The 23,936-nt window shown below is 44.9% G+C and overlaps 1 protein-coding gene across 7 annotated transcripts in view; it reads left to right on the top strand.

Annotated features, from left to right (window-relative positions):
- DZIP1 (DAZ interacting zinc finger protein 1) overlaps positions 1-23,936 on the top strand; it is a 600,492-nt gene that overhangs the window by 553,570 nt on the left and 22,986 nt on the right. For all 7 annotated transcript variants that reach the window (XM_029604725.1, XM_029604724.1, XM_029604720.1 and 4 more), the window contains one exon: positions 6,033-6,195. In XM_029604725.1, coding sequence (XP_029460585.1) covers positions 6,033-6,195 — 163 coding nt within the window. The remainder of the gene's footprint in view (positions 1-6,032; positions 6,196-23,936) is intronic.

Raw genomic sequence — 23,936 nt, forward strand, 5'->3', positions numbered from 1 at the left:
ATAACATGGGACAAGGGCAGAAAGTGAGGTTAGCGTGGAGGAGGGGGGGGAGCAAGGGTAACCAATGGCAGTGGCAACAATTTTGAATTGCTGCCTTGCCATTGGTTGCCCTGCTGGTGCGCCAAGTTTTAGAAGGGAGTTAAGTCAGTCAGGAAACAGCAGCGAGGCAAGCGGCAGGTTTCTGCTTTTGCTCCGGTGGTGATTCCTGGCTGTTTTTTGCTTTTTGGGCAATTTTTCTGGCAGTGGGGGTTTTGTGAGAGTAGGGAGGATGAAGAGAGCGAAGGCCAGATCGTCAGCTCCCCCTCCGGAGGTGGCAACGGTAAAGAGAAGGCAGCTATCGGCGGTGATGCCTGGGTCCCGGGCCCGGCCCCCCCCCCCCCCCTTGAGGTTGGCAGCGGTGAGTAGAACACGGCCCGGGGCTCCGCTGAGCCAGGCAGCCCTGGCGGGTGGTCCCCCCTCCTGTTTTTTCGGACCCAGGGTTTTTTCGGCCTGGTCGCTCCCCCTCTTCCGATTCAGGGGAGAGTGGCCCTGAATCGGCAGACCCCCCCCAGTTTGTGCGCTTGCGGCAAATTCCGGCCCGCCTTCACCCACCTCCTCACTGCCCGGGGAGGCAGCCGAGATTTCCATGGATGCGTTGTGTGGTGAGGGTTGGTTGCTGCCTGATCCCCCGGTCGGCCCCGCTCACGTGCAGCATAGTGCTCCTGCGGTCCCGGGGCGTCTGGTTGGCTATAGGGCCGCGGCAGCCGAGGCAGCCTCGGGGGCGTGCAGGGGCTCCAAGAAGGGGCAGAGGTCCGTTGCTTCCGAGGCAGTCAAGAGTGCTGTTGTTAAGGGGAATTCCCCTACGAGTTGCAGGAGGAGCCTGGTGCAAGGGGGAGGAAGGACGCCCATATATGGAGGGCAGTCAACTTCTGTGCCTCCTGCTGTCACGGCAGCCCAGCGAAACCGCAGGCCAGTGGAGAGGGAAAGTAGGAAAGGTAAGCAGCTGGTTGGGAGGCAGGCATCAGGGGCGGGGGGGGGGCAGGAGCCGCAGCGCGGTGGGGACTGAATGGGTCCCCCCCTCCCGGTGTTGAAGCACCCTTACCTTACGGCAAGGGGTGTTGGGCGGTCCGGCAGCAGCCCTGATCACGGACATCCTGGGGTACTATGTAGGCTCCCGGTTCGAGTCTAGCCCACAGTTTGTAGGGGGGAGGGAGGATGGCGCATGAGGGGTTTGGGGGTTTAGCCGATGGAGTTGGGGAGTGAGTATGGGGAGGAACTGTTTCAAGGGGTCAGAGAGCGGAGCAACCGGGGGAGGGGCGGGCCGAGGGTTGGGAAGGCGGGTTCCCGGCGGCGGGTGCGATGGGAAAAGGGAGAGGAGGTAAAGATTTGGCAATGAACAGAGGGGGGGGGGGAGCAGGAAAGGGGCTTTTTTCCAGATGAGACTGAGGAAGTGTTCCCAGGGACGTCACGGCAAGAGGCCTGGAGAGAACAGGAGTTCCCAGCGGAGCGAGAGGCCACGGCGTCCAGACGAGTGATGTCGGTGGGGCATCCAGTGGATGTCACGGACGGCGGTGCAGTGGGCGCGGGAGCAGGTATGACAGCAAGGAGAGAAGAGCAAGAGGGTAAGGGGCCTGCCAGGAAGAAAAGGAGGTCAAGGGTTAGCAGTTCTTCCAGTTCATCTTCGTCATCTTCGAGTTCAAGTGACTCAGGACCAGGACAGCGTACAGTGTTAGGGGAGGGGCCCAAGCAAGACATGGGACACCCGACATTGGCTTCGCTAACAGAATTATGGGAAGAAGTGCCGAGAAGCATTTAGTTAGGAGGATTCGCAAACATAAATTTGTGAATATTTTCTAATTATTAGAGGGAAGACGGAGAGGGAGAAAGGACAAAAAGAAAGGTAAAAAGAAGAATAAAAAAGATGGATCGGGGCCTAAAGTTTAAAAAAATATAGTAAATTGCGTACGGGGTTTCTTACGACTGGCTAGTGTAGTAAGCCACTTTGACCCGACCCAATACAGGGCCTTGCTATTCTACGCGGACAGCATACTGGGGGCGTTCAAAGATTACGAAGGTTGGGCTTGGCTCAACTACGATGAAAAGTTTCGAGACAAAATGGCGGGGAATAGGTTTATGTCCTGGGGTTCTCAGGACATTCATCTGTGGCTAACCCAGACGAACAAAGGGGTCGGTGTAACCAAGAGTGTTGGGGTAGGGGGAGGTGTGAGCAGTAATTCAGTAGGATATGGGGCCAGTGGTGGTAAGAGTGGTTCCTTTTCTGGATCAGGGAGTGCTAGGAAGTTGGAGTCGGGCAGCAAGTTTATGGGGGGAGGGTCTGACATCTGTTGGAGGTTCAACAAGCTCATATGCTTGTTCTCTGTGTGCAAATTCCGGCACACGTGCGCCTCATGCGGAGGAGCGCATCCGGCCACAAAGTGCTCTCAAGGGCAGAATACTGCCATTACTAAGGGTGGAAAGCTATGATGTCTTGGACCAGAAGGCGGATTCACCGGTTGTGGTCTCTGTGTTAAAGGAGTGGTTACAGTGTTATCTGGATGCAGTTGTGGCTTCTTTGTTGAGTGTTGGTTTTAGTGTGGGCTTTAGTATCCCTTACGAGGGTCCGGAGGGTGAGGGGCGAGCGAGGAATGCTAGATCGGCGTACCGAATGGCGGACGTCACCTGGGAGAAGTTGCAGGCGGAAATTCAGTTGGGGAGAGTGGTGGGGCCTTTTGAGGTTCGGCCATTTGACCGGATGCATTTGTCGCTGTTAGCAGTCATCCCAAAGAAGGCGCCGGGCAAGTTTCGGTTGATTCTGAACTTATCATATCCCGAGGGATCATCGGTCAATGACTTTATTCCGCGAAGTCAGTGTACAGTGAAATATGCTTCTTTTGATGAAGCAGTAGCGTTAGTCCATGGTGCGGGACCGGGGGCTTTGTTAGCCAAAGCAGACGTAGAATCAGCGTTCTGGCTATTGCCGATTAACCCGCTGAGTTTCCCCTTGTTGGGTTTTGTTTTTGAAGAACATAAGAAAATGTTATACTGGGTCAGACCAAGGGTCCACCAAGCCCAGCATCCTGTTTCCAACAGTGGCTAATCCAGGCTACAAGTACCTGGCAAGTACCCAAAAACTAAGTATATCCCATGCCACTGATGCTAGTAATAGCAGTGGCTATTTTCTAAGTCAATTGGTGGTCAAAACAATTTTTGTTGGATAAAACCCATTTTATTTATATCGATTTTTTGAATATATCTATTAATATTTCCACCATAAACAGTAAACAAGATAAAGAGACAAAGATTAATAGTTGAGTAAACTTAAATTTACAACTTCTACCAACCAACCTGGTCTCCTTTCGAAGTACATCACATAACCAAACAGTGGCATCTGAGGCTTCACATATCCAAATGTCAATCATTAAGAACCTGGCTATGTGCCACATGAGCAAGGATTGGATATTAGGTGACCAAATGTTCAGAAAGAATCTCTTAAACTGAAAGTCACCAAATGTGCAGACTTATTTTTCCATTACCAATAGTTGATGTAAAGTATTCCTCCATTTATTTAAAATATTTCTATACCGCCTATCAAAATTTCCAAGCAGTTTATAAATGCAACATTCATAAAAAAAAAAAAAATTAGAACGATCTCTAATACTGGTACTGGTCAGTATACATGTGGCAGAATTCTGGATGATCTGAAGTGCTCAAATTGCATTTGCTGGAAGCCCCAAAAATGAGGTACAGTAATCTAAGCCTGACAGGACCAGAACTTGCAGTACTGACTGGAAGAACTGTGGGTACAACATTGGCCTCAATCAAAAAATCATCTGCAGATTTGTGAGGCAAGACTTGCCCTGGGTAAAGCCATGCTGACTTTGTTCCATTAAACCATGTATTTCTATTCTTTTTATTGGTATGGTTTTACTATTATGATTGATATTTAATATTTCTTAATTTTGTTTGATGTTTTATGAGACATGGTGATGTTTCCATTGTTGCACTGCATACAGGGTTTGGCATGTTGCAGTTTCCAGTTCAGTTTTTGCATGCATGTTACATTTTTATGCTCACTTTATTCTCTATTTGGTGAGGTTTTGCATGTGTGACGAGGTGAGGTATTCTGCTAGCTAGCATGTAGTTTCCTTGTAGGGATCACTGTTCCCCTCCCCCCATCCTTCTCATGTTTGTAACTTCTGTGAAGCAACCTGAACTTGTCCTTAATGTCTCATCCAACAGATTAATGGCTTAAATTACTATCATGTTCATTCTCTTATGTTAAACTTGATTGGTTTATTATAGTTACAATAGTTATATTTTGGTATATGGAAACTTGATAAATGTAAAGCTTAAAGCTGCTAATTATTTACATATTCTTTAAAACGGTTAATTGTAAAATCTGTTACTAATTTATTTTTTACTGTTTAATTTTTGTATAAACTGTTTAATGTAAAGCCTGTTGCTAAAATTAAGGTTGTCTGTAAACCGAGGTGATGTATATCTATACGTACCACGGTATATAAGAATCTCGAAATAAATAAATAAATAAATAATAGCCTGGACAACTCTATTTTCCTAATAGGGAGTGTATTGGCGAGGAGGGGAGAGATATTTTTCTCTACTCCTTTTTATAATTTTCTTTTGATGTGAGAAAAAATATATTGATTTACACACATAAATTGACTGAAAACTATCCTCCGACGATGCAGGTAAACGTGTACTTTTAGCCGTATTTAGATGAGGCATTTTTGAAGGCTGTCTGTAGGTCAGGGAAGAAAAGCACGAGTATAGATTGTACTTTAAAAGCTTTGCATGTTATTTTCCATTAAAGTGATCTCACAAAAAGCAGGTTTAAATGTCTGCAGGTAATTTATACTTATGCCAAGTTTCAAAGTGAAAGTACTTGCATACCAATGTGGACATTTTTGTTATTGCTCTCATTTTCCTCTATTTTTTTGGAATGCAGCCCTTATCTAGTGATATTCACTTGTGTGGCTGATTCATCCTACATGTCCGCAGAGAAAACAAAGTAGCTGGCATGTAATGAGAATTCGAGTAAAAACACTAGGAATCGGATGATCACACGAAGCCCTTTATTATGTGCCCGACTCTGGCCGAGTTTCGCTCATAGAGCTGCCTCAGGGGCAATTCAATTGGCAGGACTTAAAAAATGCCTGCTGGGCTGCTGTCACATGTCACACTCACAAAATCACGTATGGATATACATTAGTTCCTGCGGAATGTATTGATCATCATTCTGCTGCGATGATAGCAGCAGAATGATGGTCAATACATTCCGCAGGAACTAATGTATATCCATACGTGATTTTGTGACAGTGTGACATGTGACAGCAGCCCAGCAGACATTTTTTAAGTCCTGCCAATTGAATTGCCCCTGAGGCAGCTCTACAAGCGAAACTCGGCCAGAGTCGGGCACATAATAAAGGGCTTCGTGTGATCATCCGATTCCTAGTGTTTTTACTCTAATACAGCCAACTGGATCGGCTTCCGCTTTGCTTTTTGGGTCCATGTAATGAGAATTCTCCATGATCAGCATTACAATTAGCCATATATATTCACTTTTTTCTCTTACGGAGTTAAATTGCTTTATGCTATTATATATGACTGAGGGGCCCTGTGCAACAGTGGGAATTCTGCATATGCCCTTCCAGGCTTTTCTAGAATTCTTTAAGAAATGCTTTGTGTCAGTACAGTCAGATGACTGTACCCCCTTGACCATGGAAACTACTGGTTATAGGTGAGTCATTTTGTTTTACCTTTGATGTATTCTTCATGGGTTTTTGACTATAAAATACGAAACTATTTTTTAAAACATTTAAACATTTGATGAATTTACTGTCCTGATTAAATTTCTGCTTTATTACCCTGTTAAATGTTCAATCAGCTGTTCGGTAGATTCTTGTAATAATTGTGAATGCTTTTGCCATGAAACACATTTTAAAAGATTGTAAGTCCTAATCTTTGATATATTTTAATCTGCGATTTATATGTTTCTTCTTATTCAACCCATTTGTTTCCTCACTGTTTATTAGTTAACAGACTTGGATGATGATAACTGGGATATTTCATCTCTGGAAGAAGAAAAATCTTTAATATCTAAATCTGAGAAAGACCTGTATGGATCTGCTCTTCAAAAGAATGATTTGTCCATTCAAAACAAAAGTGCCTGGGGTTCTACAAAATTGTTAAAGGGAGGTAAGACAATACATTATGATTTAAAAATAAGTTATAAACTGATTAGATGAAGGTTTTATTCCCTCTGACCATGAATTAGAGGTGGGGATGTTCATGTAATTCTTGACGGGTGAAGCATTTTGTGTTGATCTTTTTATCATCTATTATTTTGTCACTGGCTTTTATTATTTTAGTAATAGACATTATGTTATTTTTGTTTTGGCATTTTCACTTTTTGATAAAGCTTTTGCATTGACAGCTCTGTACCTGTCCTTTTTGCATAAAAGTTTCAAAGAGTTACAGCTGAAGAAAGAGCTGCTGAGAGCAGAGCAGGAATTGCAACTGGATAAAACTGGGGTCTATTCAACAACAAACATATTGCCTGCTGAGAGGATAGGAAAATACAGTACCTAATTATAATCCGCTTTAAAGTGCTGAAAAGCGGAATATAAATTAAATAAATGTATTTATTTATTTGTTGAGCTTTATATACCGTCATTCGGTGAAGGCATCATAACAGTTTACAAGATTCAAATAGTACTTCTTTTACCAATTGTGAAAAAAGGACTAACAGGATGCATATTAAACAATAGATTAAACAATTATAGTCCAGAAGAGAATCATTTATGAGTGAGGAGGGTTTATTTGGAGCTAGTTGGAGTCAAGTTATTTTGTGGATTTGGTTGGAAGTTCCTTTGGGTGTTAGGATGATGAGAAGTTTGACTGTCAATGTAGACTTTGCAGAACAGCCATGTCTTTAGGTCTTTTTTGAAAGTTTTGAGGTTAGGTTGTGTTCTCAGATCTTTTGGGAAGGAGTTCCAAATTTTAGGGCAGGCAATGGAAAACGCTCTTTCTCTTGTTGTTGTCAAGTGAGCATCTCTTAGGGGGGGGCATTTAAGCGTCCTGAGTTGTTTGAGCATAGGTTTCTTTGAGGATTTTGGGGGGTAATGTTTAAGCCAGTTAGTCCCTGATGTTCATTATTTAGTATTTTATGTATGATGGTCAAGGATTTGTGTTCAATATGTGCTTTAATTGGAAGCCAGTGTAGTGAAATCAATATGGGCATTATGTGATCATTTCTCCTTGTTCCTGTCAGAATTCTGGCTGCAGAATTCTGCAAAATCTGTAGAGGTTTGATGATAGAAGATGGTATTCCAATCAGTAGGGAGTTGCAGTAGTCGATGGTAGAGAATATGAGTAGCTGTAATACAGTTCTGAAGTCATGAGGGTTACGAAACGGTTTTAAATGTCTTAGGGTTAGTAGTTTGTGATATCCCTCTTTGATTTTGTTTGATATATGGTTTTTGAATGAAAGTTCTTTGTCAATAATAATTCCAAGGTTTCTGGTGTGGGTGAAAGGGAGAATAGAGTTAATTTGATTGTCATGTAAAGGAAGGGGTGGTGGAGTTGGATTGTGTTTTTTATCCATGAGGATTATTTCAGTTTTGTCGATGTTGATTATGAGTTTCAGTGAAGTTAGGAGATGTACGTCTGTCTAAGTATGTGATGGAGTTGATTCCTTGTTTGTACCCACCCATGTATCAAATCTACATTTATAGGCTATCTTCCTATTAGGGGGCATGGAAAAATGTACATAATTGGAACCAGCTAGTGCTTTGCACAAATACGTGCAAAGTAAACCCTCATTTGAGTTTAGTATAGACTACTACCCATTTAAGCAGTTGAGGAAAGTAATTGTGTGTAATAGGAGTCAATTAGCAGCTTCTCACAAATAAGTGCAAAATTAACCCTGAAAAATATTAAAAGAAATAGTAGGACTATTATCAATGATTGGAAAACAGATTAGGAAGAACTGCTTGTCATTAACAGGAAAAATAGTTTTGTACTGGCAAGGGGAGTGTAAGTGATTTAAGTCAAACAGAAGAAAAATAAAGTAAATTTCAAGGGGATCTTAATTGGGAGTATCTTATTATATATTTATTTTATTTATTTATTTAAAGCTTTTTTATACCGGTATTAGTAGTTACATCATACTGGTTTACATCAGAACTGCAGGTAGAAAATACATCAAACAGGTTCTGGGGATGGGACTACAGAGCTAAAAGGGAGAGAAGTAGCCGGAAACTGGCAAACAAGAGCAGCAAACTGTATAAGATAACAGGTAAACGGTGTAAAAAACTTTGTACATAGGTTTGTACATAGGTAAATGGTGTAAAAAAAAACCCCAAAAACTTTGTACATAAGTTCAGGTCAGGTGCTGATGCAACAAAGTGTCAAGGGTGCAGGGGATCTAATCTGGGTAAGCCTGCTTGAAGAGCCAGGTCTTTAATTTATTTTTGAATTTGATGGAGACTTCCGGGATGACGTCACTGGGGTTGGTAACGCTATGAGCCAGCTCCGGGCCCCCTCCCCCCAAATCGGCCGCCACCCCCCCCCCACCCCCCCCCCCCCCCCCCAATTTTATATAGCCATTTTTATTTTTGGCTGGATGATCTGCAGGACATCGGGGGCTGTTGATTCGCCGCAGTTTCGGGCGAAAACGAGCATTCTGAGGCCGGCAGCGAGTATTTGTTTGGCGCGACTTACCCAGCAGCAAAAGTGAGTCAGTTCCGGGCTGTCTCCGCTCCAGTTGGTCACCATCCTTCCTGTTTTTTCCTTCTCATCACTCTTTTTTGGTCGGGGCTAACAGAGGACACTTGGGGCAATCGATTTGCCGCGGTTTGGATCAAAACGAGTGCTCTGAGGCCCGATATGCGCCAGAGATCGGCATGGCTCTCTCAGCAGCACAAGCAAAAGGTGGCCAAGATGGCGGCCGTGACCGCGGGAGACAATGCAGCCCCGATAGCAGAGGTCTCGGAGACAGCCCTTTTAAAAATATCCAGCAGGGTCGCTGAAGTTTTGGATGCTAGATTATTAAAAATCTAATCTTCAATGGAGGATATAAAGAATGTTGTAGAGGGGTAGGCTAAAAGGCTGGACGAGGCGGAGCATAGACTTGTCTGATCAGGAGGACCGGCTGCTCATTGTGGAAAGGCAAGTACAAGAGTTATCTACGCAACATACCTAGCTGCTGGACCGCCTCGAAGATCAAGAGAATAGGAACAGACATAACAATATCAAAATCATAGGTCTTCCAGAATCAGTGCCCAAACAGGAACTATATGCTTTCATTGAAACCTGGCTTCCTACTCATTTGGGCCTGACTGTTACTTCTGGCCGCTTGCGCTACGAACAGGTACATAGAATGGGGCCACCCAGGGAAGCGACTAGCAAACCTTGGCCAGTGATGGCCAGAATCCTAAACTGGTCACACAAAATTCAGCTCATGTGAGCCTTTCGACAGCACCAGGATGTGGAATATCAGGGCCATCGGATCATGCTGTACCATGATTTCTCTGCAGCAGTTTCAGCACAGCGTAAAGCCCTGTCTCCTGCATGCACTGAGCTGCACAAAAGGGGGATATAGTTTGCGCTACTTTTTCCTGCTAAGCTCAGAGTGCAGCATAATGGTACTCTCCTCTTCTTCACCAAAAAGGAGGAAGCCAATTCTTTCATATCCTCGCTGGAACCCGGACCTGCTACTTGAGTGATGAAGGCCTGCTGGATTTACACTTGCAAAAGATTCAGCTTTCATGTACTATTGATATTACATGAATGGCTTTGGGCCCATCTCCAGGGGTAAACCCCTCCGTCTCCTCACAGACTTTCTTCATTACAGTTCCTTGTTACTTGAGGGGCGGTTCAGTTGTTTAATACATTTTACAGTGTTTGTTTCATTGCCACCAGATGCAGTGCCTTAAGTTTTCAGGCAAGGGGATGGTTGTGGCAAAGGCTGGGGGGGGGGGGGGGGGTGAGGGGGCAGAGGGAAGCCCATGTCCCTATGGGGAAGATGGGTATTTCGTGCCTCTTGCGGAGCAAGGAGTTCTGGGGTTGGATGAGTTCGGTATGTGTGTTTGTGTGTGCATGTGAGAAACAGGCTGGGGGGGAGGGGAGGGATCAAGGCCATGCCCAGGAGCCCTTCATGTTTTCAAAATCTGTTTGCGAAGTTTTTGCAATGTTTATGATGTGGGGGATGGAACGCCCAGGCTGGGGGGCGTTCGGTCCAGTCACTGTCTATGCCCTTTATGTGATATCTGCTGTACTTTTGTTCCTCTTAATCAGCTGACATGGTATCGGTTAAGATAACATCTTTGAATGTGGATGGCATCCACTCTCCAATTAAACGGAAACAATTGTTATCCTTGTTTCAGCGTTCAAAATCACAGGTGGTCTTTTTATAGGAGACTCACTTGACAGAGCTGGAACATAAAAAATTAAAGAGGGAGTGGGTTGGGAGCTGCTACTCATCATTTTATTCTTCGCGACAGAGAGGAGTAGCGATACTTCTGCATAAACGGGTACCATTTCAGCTGGACGAAGTATTTCAGGACGTGGAAGGTCGTTATGTTGTTGTAGTGGGGACACTCTGCCGTCAAAGGATAGCTTTTTGTAATGCATATGCTCCAAACGTCTATTCCCATGATTATTTCTCTCATTTGGTGGGTATTTTAATGAAATTGCTTGATTGCGCTCTCATCTTGGGAGGCGACTTCAATTCGGTCATGGACAAGCAAATTGACTGTAAGCCAATCTAGGCATCAACTTTCTCTGTCATGAGCTAATTTAATAGATGTTTGGAGAATTTTACACCCAGGGGAACAGGATTTCACTTTTTTTTCTCACCCTCATAGCTCTCACTCTCGATTGGACTGTATCCTGGTGCCAGAACATTTTTTTCCTCGCGTTTCAGATGCCACTATAGGGCCCATTTCAATTTCTGACCATGCTCCCGTATCTGTCACTTTAAATTTGGGTAGGTCCCCTCCTTCGGCTTTTTCTTGGAGAATGCCCCCAGATTTAGACTCCAATGCGTGTTTTCAGGAGTACCTTAAAGAGGGCTGGGACAAATATATTAAATTTAACAATACGCCCAACATTGCTCCACACACGCTTTGGCTCGCTGCAAAAGCAGTAGTGAGGGGGGAAATTATTGCTTATGTTGCCACGCATAACAAGCAGAGAAACGCAGAAATTCTGCGTCTTACCACAGAGTTAAAGCGAGCGCAGGTTAAATTTGCTCGAGACTCCACTATAGCTAGCAAGCAAGAGGCAGACTGGGTACTGCAAGCCTTAAACACTGCTTTGAATCAAAGGGCATCGAAATCCTTAATATATTTTAAATATCAGTTATTTAAACAGTGGAATATTCCAGGTAAACTCCTTGCGAATCTAGTTAGACCTCGCAGAACCAAATCTTTTATTGCTGGGGTTAAGGGTAGTGACGGTATCTATCATACTGGTCCGCAAGATATTGAAGCCAGTTTTCTGACGTATTATAAGAAATTATACACATCTAAACTTCACCCTCAACCTCTGTCGGAGGTCTTTTTTCAACATCTAAATTGGCCAAACTTGTCTGGAGATACCCTCACTATGTTAAATGCCCCTATCGTGGACTCTGAAATTTTTGCCATCATACAGAAATTGAAAAAGGGCAAGGCAGCTGGTCCTGATGGGCTAAGTAACGAATTTTACAAAACCCTAAAGTTCCCATTATTACCTAGTCTAGCCTCATATTACAATTCTCTAATTCAGAGCAAGTACCTTCCACCGAATGAGAATTGTTCCACTATCATTTTACTGCCAAAAAAGGGGAGGGATTTACAAGATGTGGGATCTTACCGGCCCATCTCTCTTATAAATGTGGACATGAAAATTCTTGCAGCGGTCTTGGCGGCTCTGCTAAGTACTATCTTGCCTACCTTGGTGCACCAAGATCAGACTGGCTTTGTTTCCCATCGCCAAGGGGTGCAAAATGTGAGAAGGCTCATCGTTGCCCTAAATTATTATCCCCATGAGGAAGCTTTCATTCTGAGTTTAGATGCCGAAAAGGCTTTTGACTCCCTTTCCTGGGACTATATGTTTTGGGTGCTCCAGCAATATGGAATAGCTGGGGAGTTCGTTACGTGGCTACAGGTCTTATACCATAATCCTAGTGCTAAAATTCTTATTAATGGAGGTTTATTGGCCCCCTTCCCTCTACAATGTGGGGTACGGCAAGGGTGTCCACTTTCTCCCTTGCTATTTGTATTAGCCATTGAGCCACTAGCTGAAGAGCTACGACGGGACAAGGGATTTTGGGGAATTAGCTTGAGTGGACATCCCGTCAAACTTGCTATGTTTGCGGATGATATTTTGTTATTCGTAGGGCGGCCCCGACAGAGTGTGCCAGTTATACTCTCTCTTTTCAAACAGTTCTGGGATATAGCGAGCCTTCGCATCAATTTTTCCAAGTCTGAAGCACTGGCCCTACATTCACAGCTCCCTCAGACATGGCCTGGCTCTTTCCCCTTTAAGTAGGCACCTGGGAAATTAAAATATTTAGGGGTCTGGATCCCAAGAGAGTTGGATAAGCTCTATGAGTATAATATATGTGAAACCCTGGCTACCTTGGGACGACAGTTGCAGGCTTGACAGTCTCTCCCCCTTCATTTTTCAGGGCGTTGTGCTTTAATTAAAATGATTGTTCTCAAATTGCTATATAAGCTATAAGAAAGACTAGGGGGCACTCCATGAAGTTAGCATGGGGCACATTTAAAACTAATCGGAGAAAGTTATTTTTTACTCAACGCACAATTAAACTCTGGAATTTGTTACCAGAGGATTTGGTCAGTGCAGTTAGTACAGCTGTGTTTAAAAAAGGATTGGATAAGTTCTTGGAGGAGAAGTCCATTACCTGCTATTAAGTTCACTTGCTAATGGTGACATTAGCAATGGTAACATGGAATAGACTTAGTTTTTGGGTACTTGCCAGGTTCTTATGGCCTGGATTGGCCACTGTTGGAAACAGGATGCTGGGCTTGATGGACCCTTGGTCTGACCCAGTATGGCATTTTCTTATGTTCTTATGTTCTTAAGCTACACATGCTCCCCCTTTGGCTTAAGGTTTATGATCTTAACAAATTGCAGAGTGGGCTGATTCAATTTTTATGGGCGGGTAAGCATGCACGGATTTCTTATCAAACACTGGTGCACCCGAAGGCGCGGGGAGGGCTGGGCCTGCCTGATTTTCGTGCTTACAACGTTGCTTGCCAGATGCGCTTTATTGGGGAATGGATTCTTGATGAATATACTTACTGCGAAGAAGGGATGTTGACTCATATGACTTTGCCCTGGTCTCCTCTCTATGTGGTCCAGACTCCTGCGGCTAGGGTACAATCTCTGAATATCCCCAAATGCTTTTTCTATCCATGCCGTAGGGCCTGGCGATGGCTATGCCATTTGTACTGACTGCCGGGCTTGTTTTCATTGTTTACCCCGCTGGTGGGTAATTGTGATTTTCAGCCTGGTATCATCACCAGTGGCATATTCAAGACTTGGGCTCGTTGTAGCCTTACGTATGCCTTTCACTATTTTGAAGAAGATGCCCCTCAAGTGCTACAATACACAACTATGGTTGAGAATTACAAGTTGCCACGTAAGTTTTTCTTTGCTTACCTCCAAGCTCGCCACTACCTGCAGGCTTTTCGTTGGCAGCCAGAGGAGTTCTCACACGAAACTGCTTTTGCTAAAACACTGTTCGAATGTGCGCATTCACATAACTCTATAAAAGGATGGAGTAGATTGATTACAAATATGCTGTTGGCTCCTCATCTTGATCTTCTGGCTAGCTACTGGACACCGTTTTGTGCAAAAGATGTCACGGTTCCCTTCCTTACTTCCTGTTTCACCTTTCTTCATAAACGGCTGAAGGATTGCGGGTTGCGTGACCTGCAATTTCGGATTATCCATCATACTATTTGTGACGATGTGCGCCGTTTTCGAATGGGTTGCCTCCCCTCTCCACTATTTATTAAATGCTCTACAACAGAAGGTACCATGTTGCACCGGTTGATTCTTTGTTCATTCCTGGAGACTTTCTGGAATCAAATACTGGCCTACGTCAATACATGTATTCGGACATCTTTACGGCTGTCTGCTGTGCTCCTACTGGCTGGACCGCAGGCGCTCTCTGCAAAATGTTCTGGGGCGCAGGATTGCTTTTCTACTAGCCTGCCGTACTATACTTGCTGAGTGGATTGAGCCTGCGATTGTGGCCTGGCACTGTTGCATGATGAACATGATTCTGCTGGAACGAATGGATTTTCCCAAATCTCCTAAGCCCATGGATAAACACTATGCAGATTGTTGGGCTCGTTATTATTCTCATCTCTCCTTGGATTTACAAACTCAGTTGATCACAGCAGGATATATTGATACTTGGTACTCCAGTCCTCCCGGGGCAAATAACCCCTGAGTGGACTTTGCTGCACAACTTCCATGCTAATCTTTTCTCGCACGAATTTGCTAGTGCCTAAGGGTTTTCTCTACCCATATGTATTATGGGGCTCCTGTGCAGGGATGGGGGGGGGGGGGGGGGGGGGAGGCTGTGTCTGGAAGGTGAGGTGGCCGTCTGAATGGGTTGTGTGAGGTGTGCTTGGTATGTGTAGTTTGAATGTGAATGGGGATTGGTTGGGGTTCTGGTTGATTATAGGGGTGGATACTATTACTTAAAAGGAGACCAGCATAACTACTGTACTGTTTGTTCTCTTGTTGCTATTGATTTTGTAGTACTTGTGGAAATGCTTGTCTTTGCAATAAAAAATGATTTTGCAAAAAAAAAAAAAAAAAGAATTTGATGGTGCAAGGTTCAAGTCAGAGGTATGAGGGGAGTGAGTTCCAGCAGGTAGGACCAGGAATGGAGAGAGCTCGATTCCTTGTGGAGGTGAGGTGTGCCTTCTTGAGGGATGGCAAGTGGAGGGTTCCTTTATAGGTTGCTCTGGTGGGACGGTTAGAGAGTATGATGCAGAGCAGTTCATCAAGCCAGTTGGAATTGTGTCTGTAGATGGATTTATGAATAATAGTAAGGGTTTTATAGAGGATGCGTGAGGGGATCGGGAGCCAATGGAGGATTTTAAGGATTGGAGTGATATGGTCAGATTTACTGGCATTTGTGATGATCCTTGCTACCGCATTCTGGAGCATTTGAAGCGGTTTTATGATGGAATAGGGGAGACCTAGGAGAAGGGAGTTGCAGTAGTCCATTTTAGAACAGAGGGTGGCCTAAATGACGGTACGGAAATCATGGGTATGAAGTAAGGGTTTTAGTTTTTTTAGGTCATTGAGCTTAGAGAAACCTTCCTTGAGGATTGTGTTGATGTATTACTTTAGGTTCAGTTGTTGGTCAATCAGGACACTGAGGTCTCGTACAACGGGCTGAGCAGAAATGGAACTAAATGCTGGGTCATTTGCAAGGGAGGGTTTGGGGATTTGGTGTTGGGATATGAAGAGCAGTTCAGTTTTGGTGGAGTTTAGGGCAAGTTGGAGATTTGTGAGTTGGGTATTAATGGAAGTAAGGCATTTCTCCCAGAGCTTTAGAGATTCAGAGATAGAGTCATGAATTGGTATGATGATTTGGACGTCATCGGCATAAAGGTAGAATTGAAGCCAAGATCAGATAGGAGCTGGCAGAGAGGTGTGAGGTAATTATTGAACAGGGTGGATGAAAGGGAGGAACCTTGTGGAACTCCTTGGGAGAGGGAGTAATGATTGGATTCAGCATTGCTTATTTTGACTGAGAATTGTCTATTAGACAGGTGGGATTTAAACCACAGGAGGGCTGAGCCTGAGATGCCTATGTCAGATAGGCGGGTGATGAGGTGGTTGTGGCTTATTGTGTCGAACGCAGAGGAAATGTCGAGAAGGGCAAGCAAGTAGCAGTGACCTTGGTCGATGCATGTGGGCGTCGGTGCCGATGTCGATGTTTCTCCTTTGATTTTTCACTGCCCGACGTGGACGCCTTCGATGGCGAGGGGGAGTGAATGGACGCATCTCCGGCCTCACCTGGTAGTCGTTTTTTAAGTATGACCTTATGAATCGCTCCAGCCCGAGACGATTGAGCTGACGTCGATGCTGCTGGGAGCAACTGAATTTTAAAAAGTTGCTCCATTTTCTCCATCCGGAGCCGACGTCCCTTTGATGCCATCTCGGCGCACAGGGGGCAGGACTGGACATCATGGTTCTCGCCGAGGCAGAGCACACATTCTTGGTGCGGGTCCGTTATGGACATGGTTCTGGCACAATTTGGGCATTTTTTGAAGCCCGAAGCCATTCTAGTCGGACAGCCGACGACTATGGAACGAAAAAACGGTGCGGAACAGAGGAAAATCAGAGAAAAAAAACTTACCGCGATGGTGACAAAGGGAGATCCTTGCGGTTGAAAGTTTTTCTAACACTTTTTTTAAGTTTTGAAGTATGGCGAAAAATCACCACAGGACTCCAATTTAACCGCGAGGCTAACGGCTCCGCGGAAAAAAGAAGACTGAAGGGAGACCCCTGTGGCAGAGAATATCATGGCATGCTGGGCATGCTCAGTGGGCACTCTGGGTGCCTGTCAAAAGTTTCATTGAAACTTTGACAGAAGTTTTTCCGTATAGGGCTCCATTACCGATGTCACCCATATGTGAGGACTAGCATCCTGCTTGTCCTGGGATAAGCACATATTTACAATATTTACAATTTGGAGGGCGCCCACCCAGAGTCTTCACTCCCTGGGGAAAGAGAGGATTTGATCTCTGTGCAGAGACCATATTTTTTGGCCATCTTGGAAGGGGGTTTCCTGACCATCTAAGGGTTGCCCTGCCTACTGGAACTATCATTTTCCAAATCCAGGAAGGTGGATAGTTCCCATACCTACTTACAAGACTCCTGCACAGATAGAGGACAAGGATTTGTAAAAAGAGCCAAGAAGACTGGTGCTGGAAACATATTTATTGTAACATTAAACCCTGCTGCTAAAGTGACTATGAAATGAACAGGTGTACATTCCCTTGTGGATGTAATAGGGGATACATTGTCAGAAAAAGGTATTAGGGAATGTACACCTGTTCATGTCTTGGACACAACCTTTTTGGAGACAAGGTAAAGGAAGCAGTCGCCATGTTAAAAGAACATACCGAGACTCTGAAACAGCTCTCCTTAATTCCTCAGGAGTCCCAACCTCCTTCCAGGAGACTTCCCAGACGGGATACAAGACGTCCATATTACCGCCAACGACATTACTATCCTCCAACAAGCCGTAAACGAACATCTCGCCCAGCTCAGCATTCCCAGTCTAGGCAACAAAGGCCTTCCAGGCCTCCTCCTCAGACTGCATCAACGTCAGGGTTTTGAGATATACTCGGAGAGCAGAAGCCTATCCTTCAATCCAGTCCCGCACTTACCAGTAGGAGGTCGCATAGCCTTCTTTCATCACACCTGGACCTCCATAACTACAGACCAATGGGTACTTTCCATTACAGCTCAGGGGTACGGATTGGATTTTCTCACTGTACCAAAAGAAACTCCACCAATCTCCTCTTGGACAGTGAACCATCACTCCAAACTCCTAAAAACAGAATTATCCACCCTTCTGAGAGCCAGGGCCATAGAACCAGTTCCCCGGCCCCAGCAGGGCAGAGGATTCTACTCCCGATATTTCCTCATTCCAAAGAAAACAGGAGGCCTACGTCCTATCCTAGACCTCAGAAATCTCAACAAATTTCTCAAAAAAGAAAAATTCAGGATGGTATCATTAGGCACCATGCTACCTCTTCTTCAAAAAGGGGATTGGCTCTGGCTCTGCTCTCTGGACCTTCAAGACGCCTACGCTGACATTCCCATCTTTCCTCCTCATCACAAATACTTGCGATTTCTGGGGACAACATTTTCAATACCGGGTGCTCCCATTCGGCCTCGCCTCAGCACCACGAGTATTCACAAAGTGTCTAGCTGTGGCGGTGGCACACCTCCACAAACAAAAGGTGCACGTATTTCCTTATCTAGACGATTGGCTCATCAGGAGTCGAACAAAAGAAGGAGCTCTCAATTCACTCAAGCTCACAATCAACTTACTTCACTCCTTGGGGTTTCTCATCAATTATCAGAAATCCCATTTCACACCATCTCATCTTCTACAATTCATCGGTGCAGATTTAAATACCATCATAGCAAAAGCTTTTCTTCCAAGAGACCGTGCCCACACCTGGCACGCTCTCTCCGAACTCAATCTCGGGTCACAGCTCATCAGTGCCTCACCCTCCTTGGTCACATGGCCTCCATAGTTCATGTCACTCCCATGGCCAGACTTACAATGCGATTAATGCAATGGTCTCTCAAAACACAATGGATTCAAGCCATTCAACCACTGTCCTCCCACATTCAAATAACTCAGGAATTGCGTTCTTCCCTCCTTTGGTGGACATCAATGAACAATTTGCTGAAAGGTCTACCTTTCCAGCAACCAGTTCCGCAAGTAACATTAACTACAGATGCATCCACTTTAGGCTGGGGAGCGCACATTGGTCATCTGCAGACCCAAGGGACGTGGACAAAGACCGAAGCCACTTTTCAGATAAACTTCCTAGAGCTTCGAGCTATACGTTATGTGCTGCATGCGTTCAAGGACTGCCTTTCACACAAGACGGTACTTATACAAACGGACAACACAGTGGCCATGTGGTACATCAACAAGCAAGGGGGAACGGGCTCGTATCTCCTTTGCCAGGAAGCAGCACAAATTTGAGACTGGGCCCTAACACATTCAATGCTTCTACGGGCCACTTACCTAGCAGGCATCCACAACATATTAGCCGATCGCCTCAGTCAGTTCCAGCCACACGAGTGGTCTTTGGATCCAGCGACAGCAACTAAGATCTTTCAACGTTGGGGTCAACCAACAATAGATCTCTTCGCATCCCATCTGAACTACAAAGTGAACCATTATTGCTCTCTGCTACGGCAGGAGAACAGCCTGCCAAAGGACGCCTTTGCTCGCCATTGGAACTCAGGCCTGTTATACGTGTATCCTCCGATACCGCTCACACCTAAGACGCTAGTAAAACTACAACAGGACAAGGGATCTATGATACTCATAGCCCCGTATTGGCCTTGAAAAGTATGGTTTCCCACACTTCTAGACCTCTCAGTCAGGGATCCCATTCGTCTGGGAGTAGCTCCCACTCTCATAACTCAGGATCAGGGTCGATTGCGCCATCCAAACCTCCAATCCCTGGCCCTGACAGCATGGATGTTGAGAGCTTGATTTTACAACCACTCAACCTTCCAACCAACATATCTCAAGTGCTTATAGCGTCACGTAAACCTTCCACTAGAAAGAATTATTCCTCCAAATGGAAACGGTTTACTTTGAGGTTCAAGCACAACGTTACTGATCCTTTCACTTGCTCTACCACTTCCTTATTAGGCTATTTGTATCATCTTTCAGACTCTGGTCTCCAGACTTCATCTGTAAGAGTACACTTAAGTGCAATCTCAGCTTACCATAACAAACTGGGAGATGCACCTATCTCTATACAACCTCTCGTTAGTAGATTTATGAAAGGTTTATCTCACCTTAACCCACCACTTCGTCCCCCAAGCATACAATGGGACTTAAACGGAGTATTAACCAGACTCATGCGTTCTCCATTCGAACCCATAGATACCTGTGATCTTAAATTTCTTACATGGAAAACTATCTTTCTCATAGCCATTACATCAGCTAGAAGAATCAGTGAACTACAAGCACTTGTTACATACGAACCTTTTACAAAGTTCCTACATGACAGGGTGGTTCTCCGTACTCATCCTAAGTTCCTTCCCAAGGTTGTTAGGGAAGATGGGAGAACGAGAGAGATGTGGATCAGCAGTGGACCAATCTAAAAGGAGCAATCACCAAGGCAACTGCTCTATATGTTAGAAATGTAAAGAAAAGCAAAAGAAAACTGAAACCTATCTGGTTCTCAAAGGAGGTGGCTGACAAAATTAAAGCTAAAAGAACAGCATTCAAGAAATATAAAGGACCTCAAAGGGAGGAGCACAAAGTAGAATATTTGTATCAACTGAGGGAGACAAAGAAATTAATCAAGTTGGCAAAGAGTCAAGCAGAAGAGAGGATTGCCAAGGAGATAAAAAATGGTGACAAAACATTTTTCAGATACATCAGCGAAAAGAGAAAGGTCCAAAGTGGTATAGTGAAATTGAAAGGTGGTAATGATCAATGTGTGGAGAGAGACGATGAAATGGCAGAAATATTAAACAAATACTTCAGCTCTGTGTTCACTAAAGAAGACCCTGGAGAAGGACCATCTCTACACAACAAGAAACTGGAGGGAAGTGGAATAGATGAAAATCCTTTTACAGTAGAAAATGTGTGGGAAGAGCTAAAGAACCTGAAAGTGGACAAAGCCATGGGGCCTGATGGGATTCATCCAAGGATATTGAGGGAGCTCAGAGATGTTCTGGCGGGTCCGCTGTGTGACCTGTTCAATAGATCCCTAGAAACGGGAGTGGTGCCGAGTGATTGGAGAAGAGCGGTGGTGGTCCCGCTTCACAAGAGTGGGAACAGGGAGGAGGCAGGCAACTACAGACCGGTTAGCCTCACTTCGGTGGTGGGAAAAGTAATGGAGTCACTGCTGAAAGAGAGAATAGTGAACTATCTACAGTCTGGAGAATTGATGGACCAGAGGCAGCATGGATTCACCAGGGGAAGATCCTGTCAGACTAATCTGATTGACTTTTTTGACTGGGTAACCAAGGAATTGGATCGAGGAAGAGCGCTCGATATCATATACTTGGATTTCAGCAAAGCTTTTGATACGGTTCCGCACAGGAGACTGGTGAATAAAACGAGAAGCTTGGGAGTGAGTGCCGAGGTGGTGACCTGGATTGCAAATTGGTTGACGGACAGAAGACAATGTGTGATGGTAAATGGAACCTTCTCTGAAGAGAGAGCGGTTTTAAGTGGTGTACCGCAAGGATTGGTGTTGGGACCGGTCCTGTTCAATATCTTTGTGAGCGACATTGCGGACGGGATAGAAGGTAAGGTTTGTCTTTTTGCGGACGACACTAAGATCTGCAACAGAGTGGACACGCCGGAAGGAGTGGAGAGAATGAGACGGGATCTAAGGAAACTGGAAGAGTGGTCGAAGATATGGCAGCTGAGATTCAATACCAAGAAGTGCAAAGTCATGCATATGGGGAGTGGAAATCCGAATGAACTGTATTCGATGGGGGGGAAAGGCTGATGTGCACGGAGCAGGAGAGGGACCTTGGGGTGATAGTGTCTAATGATGTGAAGACAGCGAAACAATGCGACAAGGTGATAGCAAAAGCCAGAAGAATGCTGGGCTGCATAGAGAGAGGAATATCGAGTAAGAAAAGGGAAGTGATTATTCCCTTGTACAGGTCCTTGGTGAGGCCTCACCTGGAGTACTGTGTTCAGTTCTGGAGACCGTATCTACAAAAAGACAAAGACAAGATGGAAGCGGTACAGAGAAGGGCGACCAGGAAGGTGGAGGATCTTCATCGGATGACGTACGAGGAGAGATTGAAGAATCTAAATATGTACACCCTGGAGGAAAGGAGGACCAGAGGTGATATGATACAGACTTTCAGATACTTGAAAGGTTTTAATGATCCAAAAACGACGACAAACCTTTTCCGTAGGAAAAAAATCAGCAGAACCAGGGGTCACGATTTGAGGCTCCAGGGAGGAAGATTCAGAACCAATGTCAGGAAGTATTTCTTCACGGAGAGGGTGGTGGATGCCTGGAATGCCCTTCTGGAGGAAGTGGTGAAGACCAGAACTGTGAAAGACTTCAAAGGGGCGTGGGATAAACACTGTGGATCCATAAAGTCAAGAGGCCGCCAATGAAGAGTGGGTGACTCGCCAAAATGATGGCTACTGCCTGGACACAATACCCTTATTCAATAAACATACACATGCTTACTGTGACTCCAACATCGCTCTAAGCTTCAACAGCAAGAGGAAATGGAAAAAAGGATTTGCACTCACAAAGAGGGGAGTAGCTGGCTTGTTACGGCGGTTACTACCCCAAACTAAATATGCCTGATACTTCACTTTCAATGCATATACAGCATAGCTCTCTGCTTCAACGACAGGGGTGACGAATAACTGATACTTCACACATCCAGCAGAGCTCTGTGCTTCAACGGCAGGGGAGAAGAAAAAGGGTTCACACTCACAAAGCGGGGAGTAGCTGGCTTGTTACGGCGGTTACTACCCCAAACCAAATGTGCCTGATACTTCACTTTCCATGCATATCCAGCATGGCTCTCTGCTTCAACGGCATGGGAGAATGACTGATACATCACGCATTTCCAGCATAGCTCTCTGCTTCAACAGCAGGGGAAAAAACAAAAAAAAACAAAACTGATGCTTCACGCATATCCTGCATAGCTTCAACGACAGGGGTGAAGAAAAAAAGGATTCGCAATCACAAAGCGAGGAGTAGCTGGCTTGTTACGGCGGTTACTACCCCAAACCAAATGTGCCTGATACTTCACTTCACTTTCACTGCATATCCAGCATGGCTCTCTGCTTCAACGACAGGGGAGAAAAAAACTGATACTTCACGCATATCCAGCATAGCTCCCTGCTTCAACGGCAGGGGAGAAGTAAAAACAACCAACAAGGGCTGTACAACATAGTCTAGGTAAAACAAATAAGCATGGGTGTAGCTTGCTTATCGCGGCGGTTACTACCCCTACTACCCCTAACTAATCAAGCTAGATATTTCACTTGGATGCAGCTGCATCACTGCTCTCTACATTAATGGTGGGGGTGGAAGGGGAATAGAACAAAGAGCTAAGAGAAACAGATAAGTATGAGAGAAAAAAATGTGTGAAGCTTGCTGGGCAGACTGGATGGGCCATTCGGTCTTCTTCTGCCGTCATTTCTATGTTTCTATGTAATTCCACTTGAATCAATCCATAGTTTTACCCATATTCTTTCCAAGGCCTCATTCTCACCAAGGTGAACGGGCGTTACATACCCTGGACTGCAAGCGTGCATTATCTTTCTACCTAAACCGCACTGCAGTAAACAGAAAATCCAGTCAACTTTTTGTATCTTATGATCCAAACAAACCAGGTAAAACAGTGGGTAAACATACTTTGTCCAACTGGCTAGCAGATTGCATACAATTTTGTTATGATAAAGCAGGCCTTACTCTTCAAGGGTGAGTAAAAGCTCATTCAGTAAGGGCAATGTCAACCTCAGTAGCACACCTTCGCTCTGTGCCTATTCTTGACATATGTAAAGCAGCAACATGGAGTTCTCTTCACACCTTTGCAGCTCACTACTGTTTAGACAAAGAAGGAAGACAAGATTCAGCCTATGGACAATCTGTCTTAAAGAACTTGTTTCCAGTTTAAACCCAACTCCTTCTACATCCATCATGCTGTGATTTTCGGCTGACTCATTTCCATCAACAAGACTGCAAGTTTGCTTCACTACAAAATGACTCAGCCTCTAGCTTGCTAATCACCCATATGTGAGGACTAGCATCCTGCTTGTCCTGGGATAAAGCAAAATTGCTTACCTTGTAATAGGTGTTATCCCAGGACAGCAGGATGTAGTCCTCACGAAACCCACCCGCCACCCCACGGAGTTGGGTCCATTACGTTTTATTATTTTATTTTTGGCTAACGCTAAATTGCTACAAAACAGACTGAAGGGAGACCCCTGTGGCAGAGAATATCATGGCATGCTGGGCATGCTCAGTGGGCACTCTGGGAGCCAGTCAAAAGTTTCATTGAAACTTTGACAAAAGTTTTTCCGTATAGGGCTCCATTACCGATGTCACCCATATGTGAGGACTACATCCTGCTGTCCTGGGATAACACCTATTACAAGGTAAGCAATTTTGCTTTACTCACAG

This window comes from Rhinatrema bivittatum, chromosome 5, assembly GCF_901001135.1.
Source record: "Rhinatrema bivittatum chromosome 5, aRhiBiv1.1, whole genome shotgun sequence".
NCBI lineage: Eukaryota > Metazoa > Chordata > Amphibia > Gymnophiona > Rhinatrematidae > Rhinatrema > Rhinatrema bivittatum.